General features: G+C 35.2%; 1 protein-coding gene across 1 annotated transcript in view; it reads left to right on the top strand.

The window, feature by feature from the left end:
• The window catches only part of LOC114331575 (E3 ubiquitin-protein ligase AMFR), a 141,930-nt gene that overhangs the window by 85,583 nt on the left and 38,579 nt on the right, over positions 1–17,768 (top strand). The window contains exon 3 of the mRNA XM_028281180.2: positions 7,710–7,862. Coding sequence (XP_028136981.1) covers positions 7,710–7,862 — 153 coding nt within the window. The remainder of the gene's footprint in view (positions 1–7,709; positions 7,863–17,768) is intronic.

Here is a 17,768-nt window from a genome sequence, read left to right as displayed (position 1 = left end):
TCGCTTAAGCTCATTTTACACTTCTAGAAAACTATAGAAAATAAATAATTGTTTTTTCCTTCAATTTAATTAATTTAAATACTTGTTAAGGGTGTCTCACACTTGCTGAAAAATACCCATTTTGGAAAATTGCATATATTTTGAAATTTTATAGTTTTGCATTTCATATACTAATCTGCGCTCATACAGGGTGATACTATTAAGCCAATCTCACACTATTAAACGTGTAATATATAATATATTGTACATATTCTCTCATTTTCGCATCGATTTATAGGTTTAGACATTTGCAAATAATCTATCTAATCTCACATTCTCGCAACATGGCTGACCGATCAAAATATAACCGACAGAGGCTCACCGCAAAACTTGATATAACCAAGTTGGCTGATTCGGTTCCCACAACTCTTAATTCTCTAAACAAATATAAAATTCGTGAAATAATTTCACAACTCAAACATTCTTACGGACTTTTCCGCGATGCTCAAAATGTGCTGGAGACGATCCCCGAGGAACCTACCCCCTCTACTGATTCCTCTGTGGTTTTTGATAAATATTTGGATACAATTTCTCTATTGGAAGAAAGGTTAGAGGTCATTGAAAGTTCTAATGTGACTGCTACCCCCTCCCTCCAATTTGACCCTAATTCTTCTCTAACCTCACAGTCTATGGCTAGGCAACGAACAGTAAACCTCCCTCGTATTCAGTTAAAACCATTTAGTGGCTTAGTTACTGAATACAATTCATTCATTGAGACCTTTGATACAATAATAGGATCTGATACTACATTAAGTGATCTGGAAAAACTCATTTACCTCAAAAGTTTTCTAACTTCCGAGCCTTTGACGCTTCTCGAGCATATCCCACTCACAGGTGACAATTACAAAATAGCCCGGGATAACCTGACACAAAGGTACGCCAACTCTAAATCGCTTATCAAAACTCTCATCTCTCAAATTCTTGATGCGCCTCCTATTTCTGGAAACGCAAATCACTCACAATTAAGAAATTTTCATACGGTCATGTCAAATAATTTCAAGGCCCTATTGAACTTGAATAGGCCCCCTTCAGATCTCTTGCATTTACTTCTCATACATATCGCTACTCAGAAACTCGACGCACCTACCATTAGGGCTCTTGAGTTCCAATCCGGTGGTAGCCAAGCTACCCCTGATTTTGTCCATTTTCTAGGGGAAATCGAGACACGCGTTGTTCATCTTGAGAATATTCAATCTCAATCAAAACCAAAATCGACTACTACTTCCAGACACTCTTTACACCTAGCCTCAGACACTTCTACCAGTAACCTTTCGCCTCGCTTAGGTCCTAAGAAATGTTCCTATTGCAACGACTCTCACTCGATCTACTCTTGTCCTCAGTTCAAGCAGTTGAATTCTAAAGAACGTTTTAGTTTTGTCAAACAAAATAAATTTTGTATTAATTGTCTTGGGTCTCACATGCTCGATCAGTGTAAATCCAAATTCTCTTGCATAGTTTGTAAATCTCGTCATCACACGTTGCTCCATTTCGACAAAACGGGTCATAGTAACCCTTCCGCGGCTGTTGGCCAACACAACTCAAATAATCATAATAAAACCGCTATCTCAAATAACTCCCATACACAGGGTAATTCACAACAGGGGCCCTCACATGTTAGAGCTCCTGAAACGGAAGTTAATCTTCAAAATTCGACTCCACATTCAATGGCTCTATCTGCAGCCTCGCTTGATAATCATTTGGTGTTATTAAGCACACTCCAGGTCTATCTTGTCGCTCCTAGCGGCAAGAGGGTCTTCGCAAAGGCACTTTTAGACTCGGCCTCACAGGTTTCATTTATTAGTGCTGACCTCGTAAAGGAACTGTCACTCACCACTAGAGATGGAAAATTACGGATCAATGGAATTAACTCCACCTCATCCTCGTCTCAATCTATTGTAGATACAACAATTTTCGCTGTCGCTAACGACGTTCCTTTTGACATCTCGTGCTCTGTACTCCCAAAGATAACAAATCCGCTTCCTCAAATTTCTATTTCGGCGAGCAAACTAAACATACCCTCAGAGATACCATTAGGTGATCCGATGTTCCATGTAACATCCCCAATTGGTATCCTGCTCGGTGCAGACCTGTATAACGATATCATTCAACCTGAAATAATTCGTTTGGGAAAAGGTCTTCCCGTTCTTCAACGCACTCTACTCGGGTACACGATATCAGGGTCAGTTCCAGACTTTGCTCTTAAGTCGAAAAATACTAAAAAGGCTTTGGAATTTTATTCAAACTCTCTCGTTACTTGTTGTTCTCATAACACTCCTTCCGCCGTAAATGAGCCGGTAGTGTCCAACGAGGAACTATCCGATCATTTACAAAAATTCTGGGAGCTGGAAGAAGCCGCTCCTCAGAACACCGATCTCATTAATGATCACCCCGCTGAAATTAATTTTGTAAAACATGTTAATGTTCTCCCCAATGGACGATATGAGTCCACACTCAATCTCAAACTCCCTATCGAAGATATAGACATGGGAAATTCGTTTCTCTCGGCAAAAAGACGTTTTCTCAGTCTCGAGAAACGTTTTCAACTCAACCCTGATTTATTGGAAAAATATCAGGACATTATATCGGAATATCTCAATAACGGACAAATAATTCAAGTGCCGTTAAAAATGCTAAATGACTCAGGTAAACCTAATTACTTTCTCCCTCACTTTCCCGTTTTCAAATCCAACTCTACTACTTCCACTCGTATAGTTTTCGATCCAAACAATAAATCGTCTACGGGAATCTCCCTCAGTGACGTCATAGACAAAGGTTATGTCGTCCAACATGAACTTTTTGACATTCTCGCTAAGTTTCGTCAGTTTAAATTCGCACTAGTAGGCGACATCAAGGCTATGTTCCTACAAATCGCCATTTGTCCCACTGAAACATTTCTGTTAAATTTTCTCTTTAGGGACAATATTCAGCAGCCTTTACGGTGCTATCAATTTCAAAGATTACCCTTCGGGCTCCCAAGTAGCCCATTTATCGCTCAAAGAGTTATCAAGCACATCGCTGACAACAACAAACATACCCACGAACTTGCTACTAGTGTTCTGCAAGAATCTATCTATATGGATGACCTGATCAGCGGTGCTGACAGTCTTCATGAATTAAGTTGTCTTTTCGAACAATTAACTTCTTTGCTAGAAACCCATGGTTTCCTCCTCCACAAGTGGAACTGCAGTTCTTCAGAATTTCTGTCTCAACACAATTTAAATCCCGTCTCTGAAGTCAGTCTTAACTTCACGGGATCTGATAAAGTCTTAGGCATATTCTGGGATTCAGAACGCGACCACTTTTCGTTTAAAACTCCTATCTTCAAATTGGCTAATGTTGTTACTAAACGTACTATTCTCTCCTACATTGCTACTTTGTATGACCCGCTAGGATGGTTATCCCCTGTCCTTGTGAACGCTAAGCTCTTGATACAGGAAATATGGTCCCAGAAATTGGACTGGGATCAACCCATTGACTCACCCATCATTATGAAAAATTGGCAAAACCTCTTATCGACATTCAAAACTATAGAAGAGGTCAAGGTACCTCGATGCTTACTTTTACAAAAGAAAGTTGTTGATGTTCAATTAATTATTTTCACCGACGCATCGGAAAAAATATACAGCACTTGTGTGTATCTCAAAGCGACATACTCAGACTTTTCTGTATCGTCGCGGCTTATCGCTTCTAAAAACAAAATTTCTCCGCTAAAAAATAAACTCACCATCCCCAAATTGGAACTTTGTGGAATAGTGTTGGGAGTCACTCTGGCTCATAGACTTTTTCACATCTTCAAGAAAAATTTGAGTATATCTTCATCTCATCTCTTTGCTGACTCTACAATTGCCTTGTCTTGGATACTTTCTAAAAAACACATTTGGAACATTTTTGTACAAAACAGAATTCAAAAGGTCAATTCCTTGTTGGAAACTTTTCCTTGTGATTTCCATTTCGTCAGAAGTCACGAAAACATCGCTGACCCCGCTTCCAGAGGGATAAATGTCTTTGATAATCCCCAGACCACCGAAGACTGGTTATGCGGACCTAGCTTTATTAGAGACAATCCCATCGATTTTTCTCTTCATCAAATTCCTCATTTTCAGGATGATCTTCCTGAATTAAGGAAGTTAGTTGTCTCAAACATAGCAACAAATCACGAACTCAACGACACCTTTGAAAATCTATTCGCTAAATCTTCTTCTTTTCGTAAAATTCAAAGAATTGTCGCTTATCTTTTTAGATTCATCAGTAATATTAAAAAGAAAATAAATAACTCTCCACGAGATACGGATATATTGACGCCACCCGAAATGGAGATCGCTGATCACGCGATCATCAGGTATATCCAAAGTATCTACTTTAAAAAAGAGATTCTTGAATTGAAAAATGCTAAACTCGTGACCAATAAAGCCATTCGTAAACTCAACCCCTTCCTACAACATAATGATGGGCTGATTCGTGTGGGAGGACGTCTCCGACACGCCCCCATATCGTATAATCAAAAACACCCCATTCTACTTCCTTCTAAATGTCGAGTTGTAGAACTAATCTTGACTCAAGCTCATCATAAGTTATTACATTCAGGCGCGCAAACAGTACTTTCGTATGTCAAAATGAAGTACTGGCCAATTGACGGATTAAGACAGATTAAACGCTTAATTCGTAAGTGTGTAAACTGTTTCCGATTCATGACACCCAATTCTGTTCAACAGATGGCAGATATGCATCCCGATCGTGTACTCCCCACTAGACCCTTCCAAGTCGTCTCAGTGGACTATGGGGGGTTCTTCTTAATTAAGTCCTCACATTTGAGGAAGGCACCGCTTTACAAAGCATACGTAGCCTATTTCATTTGCATGAGCACTAAATGTGTTCATATCGAACTCGTCACAGGATTAAGCGCAGAAGCCTATATTCTTACTCTGAAAAGGTTTATTGCCAGAAGATCCACGCCCAGTATTATTTGGAGCGACAATGCCACAAATTTCCATGGGGCAAAAAATGAAATGCGCGAATTCTATGATTTTTTCTTAAATCAAAATAATTCGGAACAGATTAAGGAATTCTGTACTCAAAACTCCATAACTTTCAAGATGGGTGTTCCCCGCAACCCCCATCAATTCGGCCTCCATGAGGTAGGAATAAAGAGTGTGAAGTATCACCTCTATCGAATTATAGGAAATTCCCACTTCACCTTTGAAGTGTTTAACACAGTATTATGCCAAATCGAGGCTATTCTAAATTCGAGACCCATCACTAGGATGTCGTCTGACGCCAATGACTTCGCTTTCCTATCTCCAGCTCACTTCTTAGTTCAAAGAAGTTTAACCGCGCCCCCTGAACCAAGTGTTTCAGAGATACCTGAAAATAGGTTGAATCTTTTTCAGCGTATTAGTAAAATTCAACAGCAATTTTGGAAATTGTGGAAAAAAGACTATCTTTGCCTCCTGCAGCAAAGAAATAAATGGACCGACCCTACTGACCCTGTCAAGATCGGGGATTTGGTTCTGTTGAAGGAGGATGGTACTCCTCCACTCTTATGGCCAACTGCCAGGGTAATAGATGTATTGCCTGGTAAGGATGGTCTAGTTCGTACTGTCAAGATTCACACTACTCACGGTGATTTTCTTCGTGGTATTACGAAAATCGCTGTGATTCCCCTGGAAGATTAAAATCTATCCCTAGGGGGAAAACTTATCGTTTTCCTCCATTTTATCGTTGTTACCCCTTGTGTATATAAACTCTAATTTCTTCAAACATTTCTTATCGTTGTGCACATCTTTGCCAATCCCCTCTCTTCGAGGTGATATAGGCCATCTCTCTCGCCTGTCGCCCCCGGCAATATGTACAATAAATATATTATACACGGCTCACTAAAATAATTAGTTACGCCCCTGTACTACTGATTACTTAAAATTCAAGTAGTATTTATGTAACCTTTCTGGAAACTCCAGGTTATTGTTGAGACTCGCATTTGAACCCCTCGCCGGGGCAGATCGTCAAAAGCTTCCTAACGAGAATCATCTCTAATCTATCGACGCTCCCGCTATTCGTAAAAAGGCCGCATTTTACCGGCTTTTTTTGCTATCGTTTTATACCGCTCAGATAATTCAATCTGCTCAGTATTATCGACGATGATTTATTTAGCGTATTAGTGAGTGCCTTACAAATGAACCAAATGGATTATGGAATTCAATCAGAGCTCTGATGTGACACGTCATCAAGGAATAAAACTGTAAGTACTCTACATGTATGTGAACATAACTTATTAGTCGTGATACTGTATGCATTTTGAACCATATACCTCTCGTAGCAAATATTCTTTGTGCCATTTATGCAGATAATACTTTAAATTACATATGAAAAATCGTTATCTACTCTTAACCAGCTTACCTATGGGAATATACTCTATAACCGTACAATAAGTATAGGTTACTATTGTTAAGGATACTTTACGTATTGCCTAAACACTGTGATTACCCCTAATTTCACTGTATATAATTGTAATAGATATCTATAGTATACTTTTACTAGGTTATTTATCTACCTTTGCTAAAATAACATTTTAGCATGAAATTTCAAACTCCAATATAAAATTAGTTGTGAAAACAACTGTTTGTATATTATGAAAAACTTTAAAATGCAAAAAATTCGACAAAATAACAGCAAAAAATTCAACAAAACTGACAGCCACAAAAGTAAACAAACCAAAACGTCAGAAATTGTACTTAAAATATGTGAACACATCCCCAATCGTCTTTTTTGTACCTATCTCTTTTCAATGTACTGAGTCTAGATCGATCATAAAAATAACATGTGTTTTTACTTAATAACGGGCGGTAGCTGGTTTGTCATTAGTTTCATGCGTTTCAAGAGAATGATGCTAGATAAAAAGTATGTATATATGTTTTATCTCGCCAGGTATTAACTATTTTTAATTTTATACTCATTATTTTTTATTTGACTTTAATATTATTCTAGATACCCTCATATTTTGTAATAAAAAAAATTCCCTATATTTTACGAAAATAAAAAATATTTTCTGAATTTGGGGTCAAAGTCCCTAGGCCTTCCATGTTCCAATTTTATATTAAGTAAATACCGTCTATTATGTGAAATGGTTTGTAAGAAACATTCCGATATTGGAAAAAAATGTTTCTTAAACTTGTGGCGACGTAAATTAGTGTATATTTTAAAATTTCTTTAGTTTTATGTTCAGAATGATGATGGTTCCTGTTTTTGTTCAGTTGTAATGAAAATAATATGAGAAAACAATGTTTCTTTGTCATTTATTGATACAATACTAACATTAAAATTACGAATACATTATTTTATTTCTTAAAACAACTTAATTTTTTTTGTCAATTGTCATTTTTGACTTGGGGTCATTTTTGACCCACGTTGGTCATCCGTGTAACAAAAAAGGTTGGTCATCGGAAGGTTAATGACGCACGGGTAAAGACTCGTGGACTCAAGTGTATGACATATCACAGGTCTAATCGTAGGCAGTTATGTATAAGAATTAAATTTCACAATAAATGGCAGACATATTATGATGGACCGAATATTTTACACCTGATTGTATATCAGTTACCGTGTTTAATATGTGCATGTATAAAATTAAATATAAGTAGAGTGGGTATATTCTTACACCTTGTCTTATTTTGCAGTTGTCGTTTTCCCCCAGAACACCGTTTTGGAGCCACGTCAAGCTGATGGCTCTATTGGCTGCTATATTTGCCCTCTCCGGCTTCATGTTTGTGGTGTCTATTTTCGTCGGATTCTTCGGCGGACTCAATACCTTCTTCTTTATGTTCTACGAGGTAAGTTCATATTTATAAATACAAATTATGACAACAAAAAAAATATAAATGCAAATTCGCCAAAATAAATAGTACGAATCTGCCATTATATTTAATTATTTATTCATGCATTCATTTGTTTAAAATATATTATGTTTAAAATTTGGATAATAGGATCTCTATTAGAATAGCAAATCTTCTATAATAGAGAAGGTGTTGAAAGAAATACAATAAACTAGTGTACTAATATTTATCGATTTTCATAAAGCCTTTGACATAGTTGAGCTGAGCTAAATAATACTACAGGCGCTTAAAGAATGCGGGCTAGATTATAGGTATACCAAATTATTATACAATATAATATACCTACAGGCAACAACCACTGTCAAATCAAATACTAATAGTATTCACATAACAGGGTGTTAGACAAGAAGACTCAATGTCACCTAAACTTTTTAATACTGTGCTAGAAAATGCTTCTAAGAAATTTCATTGGTTGACAATAGGAATAAAAATAAATGGAGAATTTCTTAATAACTTACATACTTAAAATATATTGTTATGATCTGCTTCTTATTAATTTTATATTAATTATTATTTATTTGATTAATTATTTAATTGTCGCAAATCATACATAAAAAATGAATAAAAAATCTCAGGGTGCCTTTTTATAATATCAAGAAAATGTCTAAATTATCTTACGTTATACTTATCTTCTCTCGTGGGTTCAGCAGTGCCGGTTTATGCACTGGGCGCTTGGGGCGGGCGCCCAGGGGCCCGGGCCCCGGAGGGGCCCGTACAGACCCGTTCCTTTTACTAATAAAAAAGTAAAGTCCGCTAAATAATCTACGTATTTTCCAAAATAGAAAAAAAAACGACGAAATACCTGCGATTTCGAAATGGTCTTTCGAAATGGTCGAAACTTTTAAACCAAAAAGTGATTTCTTAGAACGTTATAAAAACATGTTTGAAGATGGAGAAAAAGCTTATTATAGAAGATTAAACAAAAGCAAATTTTACAGAGAAAACCCCAATGGAGGCAAAGAAAAGAGAGATTAGCTAATATACGGCGCAAGTGTTAAAGCTGTTTATTGTTACCCGTGCAAATTATTTTCAATTGAAAAAATAGTTTAACTGAGTTTGGATGGACCCACTGGAAACATTTGAATATTTTGCTCAAATCTCACGAAGAAAGTAAATTTCATCTGAACTCTATGGTTACATTAATAACAATATCATGATTGATTGGAGTTATAGACGCTGTCTTGGAAGAGCAAGTAAAATACGAAGCTAACTATTGGATAAACGTCCTAAGAAGAGTTCTTGTCACTACTAAATGACTTGCTTTTTAAGGACTAGCTTTCCATTGATGCAATGAGGATTACGAGTCGTCATAAAGGAAATTACAGTTGTCTTGTATACTGGGCTAAATTTGACTACTTCTTAGCTGAGCATTTATAACGGAATGAAAATAAATGAAATGGTTCAGTTAGCTATCTTTCTCACCAAATTTGCAATTAATTTTTTGAAGTAATGAAATCAAAACTTGTAGAAACTTTTGACGCTGTAAATGCTTAAAAACTAGGGATCCATCAAACCTATATTTTCCAGTTACGCAATAACAGAGACGAAAAATTAGCAATTAAAAATGAAGCCAAGACAATGCAGAATAAAATCTTTGAGACAGCTCTATTGACACTGATTTTAACAAAAACTTTAGAACGACTTAATGCAAAAGCAATACGTGAACGTGAAGAAACTGTGGACTTAAACGCGTCAATTGGAGTAGAAATAATGGCATCTATTTTGAGATTTGTTGGAGACGTAAGAAATATGTCAAGCGAAATTGAACTAGAAACCAAAAATATTTTTTTTGCGAAGACTACAAAGATGTTACATCAGCTGTTAGATGATTTTCTACGCTAGATAAAGAAGCAGTCAAGACGTCAATTAATACTGTATATGTGAAACATAAAAAAACATGATGATGAAACCAAAGATAACTTGCATAATGAAATTACCCATTCTATAACATTATGCCAGAAGTTAAATAAACATTTATAAAATTTGGTATCATCCAGGATGTAAATATTGTACCTAAAGGTAACATTTCCCAATATTTTACCTTTACTGCAAGTTTATTTCACGATACCAGCTTCTAATGCATCAGAAGAGCGGTCTTTTTCGGCTTTAAAAAGAATAAAAATATATTTAACGCCAAATTTGGGTCAAGAAAATCATAGACGCATATCACTATTGTATTATAGTAAATGAAGACCTGGAGCAACTGAATTGTGATAGTGTCATCTGACAGATTGCTAAAATGCCTAATCAAGCAAAAGAGTGATCTAATTTTTGTCATATGTATTTTTTAGAATATATTTTTTTTGTTTGTCATGTGTTGTTTTGTGCAACTTTCTGTTTTTTTTATACATTTTTAAATGTATTTTTTGGAATATTTTTACGTTTGCTATTCTTCTTGTTTGCTAAAAATTGTGTATGGATTTTACGGGTATAAATACATGAATGTGTTTTCTTGTAAAAAAATCTGACAACGAATAGCAAGTAAGGAGGGCCCCTAAATATTCAGCGCCCAGGGCCCGAAGTTAGGTTAAACCGGCACTGGGGTTCAGTATCTCTTAGTTGATCCTAATCGGGATAAAATAGGGAAAAGAAATAAAGCAAAATAATATAAAATAAACATACAGAATTGTCTTTTATTTATCAAAATCGATACTCTAAAAATCTATCATATCTAAAACCTGTGGACACAGATGTCCGAATGAAATTTCTACCATTTAAATTTATTCTAGTTAAAAAAAAACAATTTATCGGTTTGTTCCCGATGACTTTGGTACAACAAAATAAACAAAACCAAATTATGTATTCGCAAGATTAGCTATACTCCCTATTTACTTTCTGAAATATTGGAATTTTAATTCCTACGCTTTTTACTCAAAATTTTAGTTTCCGAACATAAAAATATCTTTCACATAAGTTGACTGACCTTTTGCTTCACTCTCTCTGATGTCTTCTCGTGACCCAAAACAGCTCTCCCTCGTTGACTATGTTAAAAGCTACTCATCAAAGCCCTCTCCGTTCTCCAGCTTCAAAACTATCAGCATACCAGCACCAATTCTCCAACAAGCCAGGCCTCTTTTGACCAGTACTCGATTCAAACAAAACTCCAAAAATTCTCTGCTCTCCTTCTCACAATAATACAGATCAAAGAGGTATTTCGTCTCAATTTGATCTGTCTCTCGTTCCACTTTTCAGCACTATTCTCCACTATCAAACAACCACTGGTACTTGCTAACTATCTATCCACGAAAACGTCGAACTGCTCCTCAGCGATGCCAATAACATAATGACTTCTTTTTCAAACTCCCTCAATCATTCAAACCACTTTTCCCCTTCCAAATTGCCAAGACTCAGAAACATTTCTCTTTTCTATTCGACAAACAGTCATTTTCAAAATTATTCCGACCATCCTAATTACTTTCGGGGAAACTCTACAACATTTACTTGGGGTGAAACAAAGATATTAAAATTCCAAACTTTCTTTTAAACCATTTTTCTAGAAAATGATAATTACCTCTACCTGTGGATTCTATAGTTCCCGTAATAAACAATCTTTTTCCATTTTAAACCTAAATACATCGTTCTTTTCACTTTAATTATTCACAAAAGTCTTTAATGGTTCATCGGAAAGCTCATAAAAAATAAATCCACTTACATCCAAACTAAATTCTAATAAATATTTACAGATCAATATACAGGGTATATCAAATTTATGTGCCCGCGTTATTTAAAAAAAATTTAATTTAATTTTTATTTTGCCTTTGATTGATAAAATTGAAAACACAATAATATATTTATTTACTTAATATAACAATTTAAAATAGTCCTGTATTCCAATCATCTTTAAGCAATTATTGTCCTGTCTCATCTTTTATAAATCTTGAGCTGCTGACCCTGTTGCATTTCATTGCTTTTAGTCTCCTGTAAAATTTGTATATGTTATAGTCAAAGCCCGAATTTCAGGCACTCCTAGGTTTGACTAGGCAATCCTCAGGTCTGAGTGACGGTCTTAGTCAAAGCCCGAAATAAATAACAGTTTCGACCTTTGACTAGTCAAACCTAGGAGAGACTAAGTGGGTCAGGCAAAGGTCGAAATTTAATTTTATGAAATCGGGGTTTGACTAGTCAAACCCCGATCAGCTATTAAAATGTTGTAATTTGTTATATTAGGTTTAATAAAACGTCATTTTTTAATTTTAGTGTTTATTATTTCTATATTGTCGTAATTAAAATAAAAAAAAAATGTTTATTCTCACATGTTGAGGCATTATGACATTTAGATTTGCACATAACGTTAGACCTTTTACACTTACATAATTTTGAAGAGCATTTCTTATTGCAGTAGCATTTTATAAAGCCTTGTCCTCCAAATTTAGAATCTTTTGTACTAATTTCTCTTAGAGACAGCTTAACGTCTGGAACATCTTCGAAATTAAGTCAATTCTCTTTGCGTTATCTTATTTTTGATTTCTTGAAAAAGTGTGTTTACTTTTCCTTATTTCGTACCAACTCTACATAAACCGTCAATTGTTTTATCGTCAACTGTGAAAGAAGATATTGCAATCGGAGAAGAAACTAAGGATCACCATAATACTAACAAAGCCCCTGGACCGTCGTCACTAGGAGAGGAAGAAAATGGTCAAACAATTCAGATTACTTCTTCAGATGTGGTTTCTTGTATTTGCCAAAAAGAGAGCTCTGACGCACGTACGTGCATAATTTGTAGTCTGGTGATACATGTTGTATACGCTGACAGCACACTTGGTGCATACTATGAAGGTTTTGAAAGAAAAGTTACATGCATGCATTGTGCACACACAGAAAAGATTAAAATAAATAAAGGAAAGGCGATTGAAGGTCTTTATGCCCAGGCTAACGCTATGGAACAATTAAGTGAAAAAAAAATTTCTCCAATTTCGATCGGAAAAACTGCAACAATTCCTATCCCTAGCTTTGATACAGCCAAAGGAGATGCTCGAAATGTATCATACAAGATAAAACAATAATTGACGGTTTATATAGAGTTTGTACGAAATACGGAACAATAAACACACTTTTTTCAAGAAATCAAATAAGAGAATGCAAAGAGAATAATTCGAAGATGTTTCTGACGTTAAGCTGTCTCTAAGAGAAATTAGAAAAAAAGATTCTAAATTTGGATTACAAGGATTTAAAAAATGCTACTGAAATAAGAAGTGCTCTTCAAATTATGTAAGTGTAAAAAGGTCTAACGTATTGTGCAAATCTAAATGCCATAATGTCTCAACATCTGAGAATAAAGACTAATTTTTTTATTCTAATTACTACAATATAAAAATAATAAACATTAAAATAAAAAAATGACGTCTTATTAAACCTTATCTAATAAATTACGATATTTTAAGCTAGATCGGTGTTTGCCTAGTCAAACCCCGATTTCATAAAATTAAATTTCGGGCTTTGCCTGACCCACTTGGTCTCTCCTAGGTTTGACTAGTCAAAGGCCGAAACTGTTATTTATTTCGGGCTTTGACTAAGACCGTCAGTCAGACCTGAGGATTGCCTAGTCAAACCTAGGAGTGCCTGAAATTCGGGCTTTGACTATAACATATAGACTTCTTTTATTTATGCTATTTAATATTCTAATATATTCAAAACCATATTTTATCATTTAGTAGATATGCGATTATAAGGTCACACTGTGCGTTGAAAATTAAATTATAACTATATATAACTAATATACCGGGTGTCCACTTATATTTTCCCCCATTTTAACTGCCTATAACTTCTAAACGGCTTAAGAAACAAATATGCGGTTTTAGCTGAAATGTTTTATTTTAGTAAAAGTTTGGTTTGAATGGTTTGAATTTTTTATATCGCTTTTAAATCAAGAATGGCGGATTTTTGAAAAAAATGTTGTTGACTTTTTTTTAATGAAACGCCCAGTATATTTTTTTGTAAATTGAAAGGACGGTCATTCACCTATCCATCGATATAAAGTTTTTTAAAATTATCACATAACATAATATCAATTTGCTTAGTTTTTTTAATCATGTTATTTAGTTAGTACGTGATTTCCACGTTGCACCTCTCATTTTAAAAATTAATTACACAGTCATTTTATAATCGATTTTAAAAAACTTTTTATCGCTGGATAGGTGAATGACCGTTCTTTCAATTTAGAAAAAAATATACTGGGTGTTTTATTTAAAAAAAGTCAACAGCGTTTTTTTCAACAATCCGCCATTTTTTATTCGTAATTGAAAGCGATATGAAAAATTCAGTCCATTCAAACAAAACTCTTACTGATAAAACATTTCAGCGAAAACCGCATATTTCTATCTTGAGCCGTTTAGAAGTTATATGCAGTTAAAATGGGGGAAAATATAAGTGGACACCCGGTATTATGATTTATTAAAATATTCCTAAATTTGACAATTTTGATCGTTTATACATTTTTTTCGTAAAATTCATGACAGACTAGTCTTTTCTACTAATAGTATTTGCATAGTAGTTTTCTGTTTAAATGTTAATGCTGTCATCTTATTAAATAGTTTCATATATTTAAAGATTTCTCATCGCTTTCTGTCATTCTAGTTTATATTTATATTTTATTGCTGTGAGAATATGATAAAATTTACACATGTACTGATTTTTTTCATGGGGTTTAGTAGACTTCAAACATCACGAGTTTAGTATACCTCAGCTTGTTTAGCCGAACTATTTAATTTTTGCCCAGCGTTTCTGTTATCCTTTTTTTGTGGAATCATTACCTTGTTGATTGATCCTACAGGATTTTTTTAACAAGTTCCCTCTCTCAAGAACACTTTCTCTCACAAAATCACATTTTCGCCTCTATGGCTAATTACTTCTTCACATCGACTAGACATATTTAAAATCAAGCATCAATTTGGTCTCCCAAACTTTTCTCACCATAAATTCTATATCTTCAAGTGAGGTTGTCGCCTCCGGAGTTCTCTATGGGATTTAGTTCAGGTCTGCAGAGTGGCTATTACATGATTTGTATAACAACCTCGTTACATTTCACTGTTAGGGAACCTTTTCGTAAAGCAACAAGTTCCGTTTGCGCTTTAAGTGATATTCTTCCCCAAACCATTACAGATCCTCCATTTGGGTTCCCGGGTGTTGCAAAGCAAGTTAAAAAAACATTACTTTATGTTTACATCCCTTATAAACATTTCTCAGAAATCATTTGTACAATAATTCTTTAGACATATACCTGTCATGTGGACAAAAATCATCGAAATCCAATCAATGGTTCAGAAGAAAGAAAGGCCAAAGGACCCCGCACAAACCTTATGGAAAATAGGTCCCAGTGGATTTCGTTCATACTTTGGGAAAATACTCTTTGAAGCATCCTGATAAAAAGTTCTCATGGGCACAAATCAATCGTATGAAGGATTTTCAAGATATAGAGGCCCAAACTCGGAAAATTATAAGATTTACGGGGTATTCCAATTCCGTGAGATACTGGTTATTTGGCAACATGTAGAAGTTTGGATCAAGGAAAAGTACTAGTAGTCATATGATTTTTTCCTGGCTATCCAATGGCGGCCTTTACTTTGACCTTGACCTTCCACGGACGTCATCTTCTAGAGTTTCGAGGGTTTTCGGCATTCAATTGATATAAACAGATTACTTATGGGTTTTTGGGATCGCTAAACACGAATATGCCAACAGAATTGCCCTCCGGATGACGTGGTTGCCAGGGCCTCTGCAAGGGACGTCATCTTCTAGAGTTTCGATGGTTTTCGGCATTTAATTGATGCAAATGAATTACTGGAGGGTTTTTTGAGGTCGCTATACACGAATATGGGCTCCTGGAGTTTCGAGGGTCTTTGGTACTACATTATTGCAAACGGATTAGTTATAGGTTTTTGGGGTTGCTGAACACGAATACGTGATCAACACAGCACAGGAGCACCTGGTGCCTAAGACAGGTTATCTTCTGGAGTTTCGAAGGAATCAAATGGATTACTCTTAGGTTTTTGGGGTTGCTGAACATGCATACACTATCAGATCCGACCCACGAATCACATTGTGCCTACGGCACAATGTGATCACGTATTCGTGTTCAGCAACCCCAAAAACCTATAATTAATCCGTTTGCATCAATGTAGTACCAAAGACCCTCGAAACTCCAGGAGCCCCTTTCATTGACCTTGGAAACCAGGTGCTCCGGGAGTCGGTTCTGGTGGCATATTCGTGTTAAGCGACCTCAAAAAACCCTCCAGTAATTCATTTGCATCAATTAAATGCCGAAATCCATCGAAACTCTAGAAGATGACGTCCCTTGCAGTGTCCTTGGCCACCACGTCATCCGGAGGGTAATTATGATGGCATATTCGTGTTTTGCGATCCCAAAAACCCATAAGTAATCTGTTTATATCAATTTAATGCCTAAAACCCTCGAAACTCTAGAAGATGACGTCCGCTGAAGGTCAAGGTCAAAGTAAAGGTCGCCATTGGATAGCCAGGAAAAAATTCTAGACTACTAGTACTTTTCCTTGATCCAAACTTGTACATATTGCCAAATAACCAGTAACTCACGGAATTGGAATACCCCGTAAATCTTATAATTTTCCGAGTTTGGACCCCTATATCTTGAAAATCTTTCATACGATTGAGTTGTGCCCATGAGAACTTTTTATCAGGATGCTTCAAAGAGTATTTTTCCAAAGTATGAACGAAATCCACTGGGACCTATTTTCCATAAGGTTTGTGCGGGGTCCTTATGGTACATTTAAGATGGTGCATTAATTTTGGGGAGTAGCGTATAAATATTCATTACTTACGCTGTACGAGTATATGTGTTCCGAGAATTGTTTTGCTACTAATTTCTCTAATTTATATTACGGAAATATTCACTTTATATAGTTTGGAAAATTAATTTAAAAGTAATTAGGTTTTTAAACTGGTCAGAATATACACCTTTTTTATTACACTTTATTTCAGATCGAGTAGGAGCTAAATAAATTTCTTTAATGATGCCTCTTTATGATTTACTAATGTTGTTCTGAAGCTATTTTCTTGTGGCATTTTTACAATTTTAACTATTTAGAATGGGAAATAAGCCACAATATTATTAAAAAATGATTTTTATTAACGTTTCGACGCCCAAATCGGGTGCCGTTGTCAAAATACAAAATACTATTAATATAAACAAAAATGTTGTTGCTTAGTAAAAAAATTCTTCTAATAATTTATTTAATTTGACTCATTTATATCGGCAATTCAGATACATATGATACATTTTAAAGTAGAAGACTTTAAAATGATATTGCCAATATTCATGAGTTGCGTTCCTGGGACGACTTTACTGAAAGATAGTTCATTCGATTACATGAAATCAACCCCAACTCAAGAATATCCGTCACAAAAAAATCATAGCATGTGATCTGTCTTTAAAAAGACAACCACATGCAACGGTGACATTAAAATTCTCGCGTTAGAGATCTCATAGTAAATCACGAGGGAAAACCAGGAAAAACCTCGTGATACTATCCCGACATCGTAAGTATTTGGTCTTACATTTAATTTACTCTCAAAATTAATACCAAATTCTGACTTTACTATAATTTTGTTTAAATTATAAATAATATCAATAATACATGGGTATATAAGTAATACTAAAATATAAAATATGTACTAACTCGACTATTGACTTACTAATTGTGGTATTTTCTTTCTATTGACTTCCTCTTTCAGTATGGGTATCCACATCCTACTGCATTCCACCGAGGAATTTGCGACACAATTGGTTTCGTTTAGCATAATTAGAGCCGCTTCTTTGATTTTTCTCTTTTTACTATCTGTTTCTTTCAGGACTATACTTGAATCTCTCCA

The sequence above is a fragment of the Diabrotica virgifera genome, chromosome 6, assembly GCF_917563875.1.
Source record: "Diabrotica virgifera virgifera chromosome 6, PGI_DIABVI_V3a".
NCBI lineage: Eukaryota > Metazoa > Arthropoda > Insecta > Coleoptera > Chrysomelidae > Diabrotica > Diabrotica virgifera.
The sequence above is the reverse complement of the archived record's forward strand: the minus strand, read 5'-3'. Positions and strand labels throughout refer to the sequence as shown.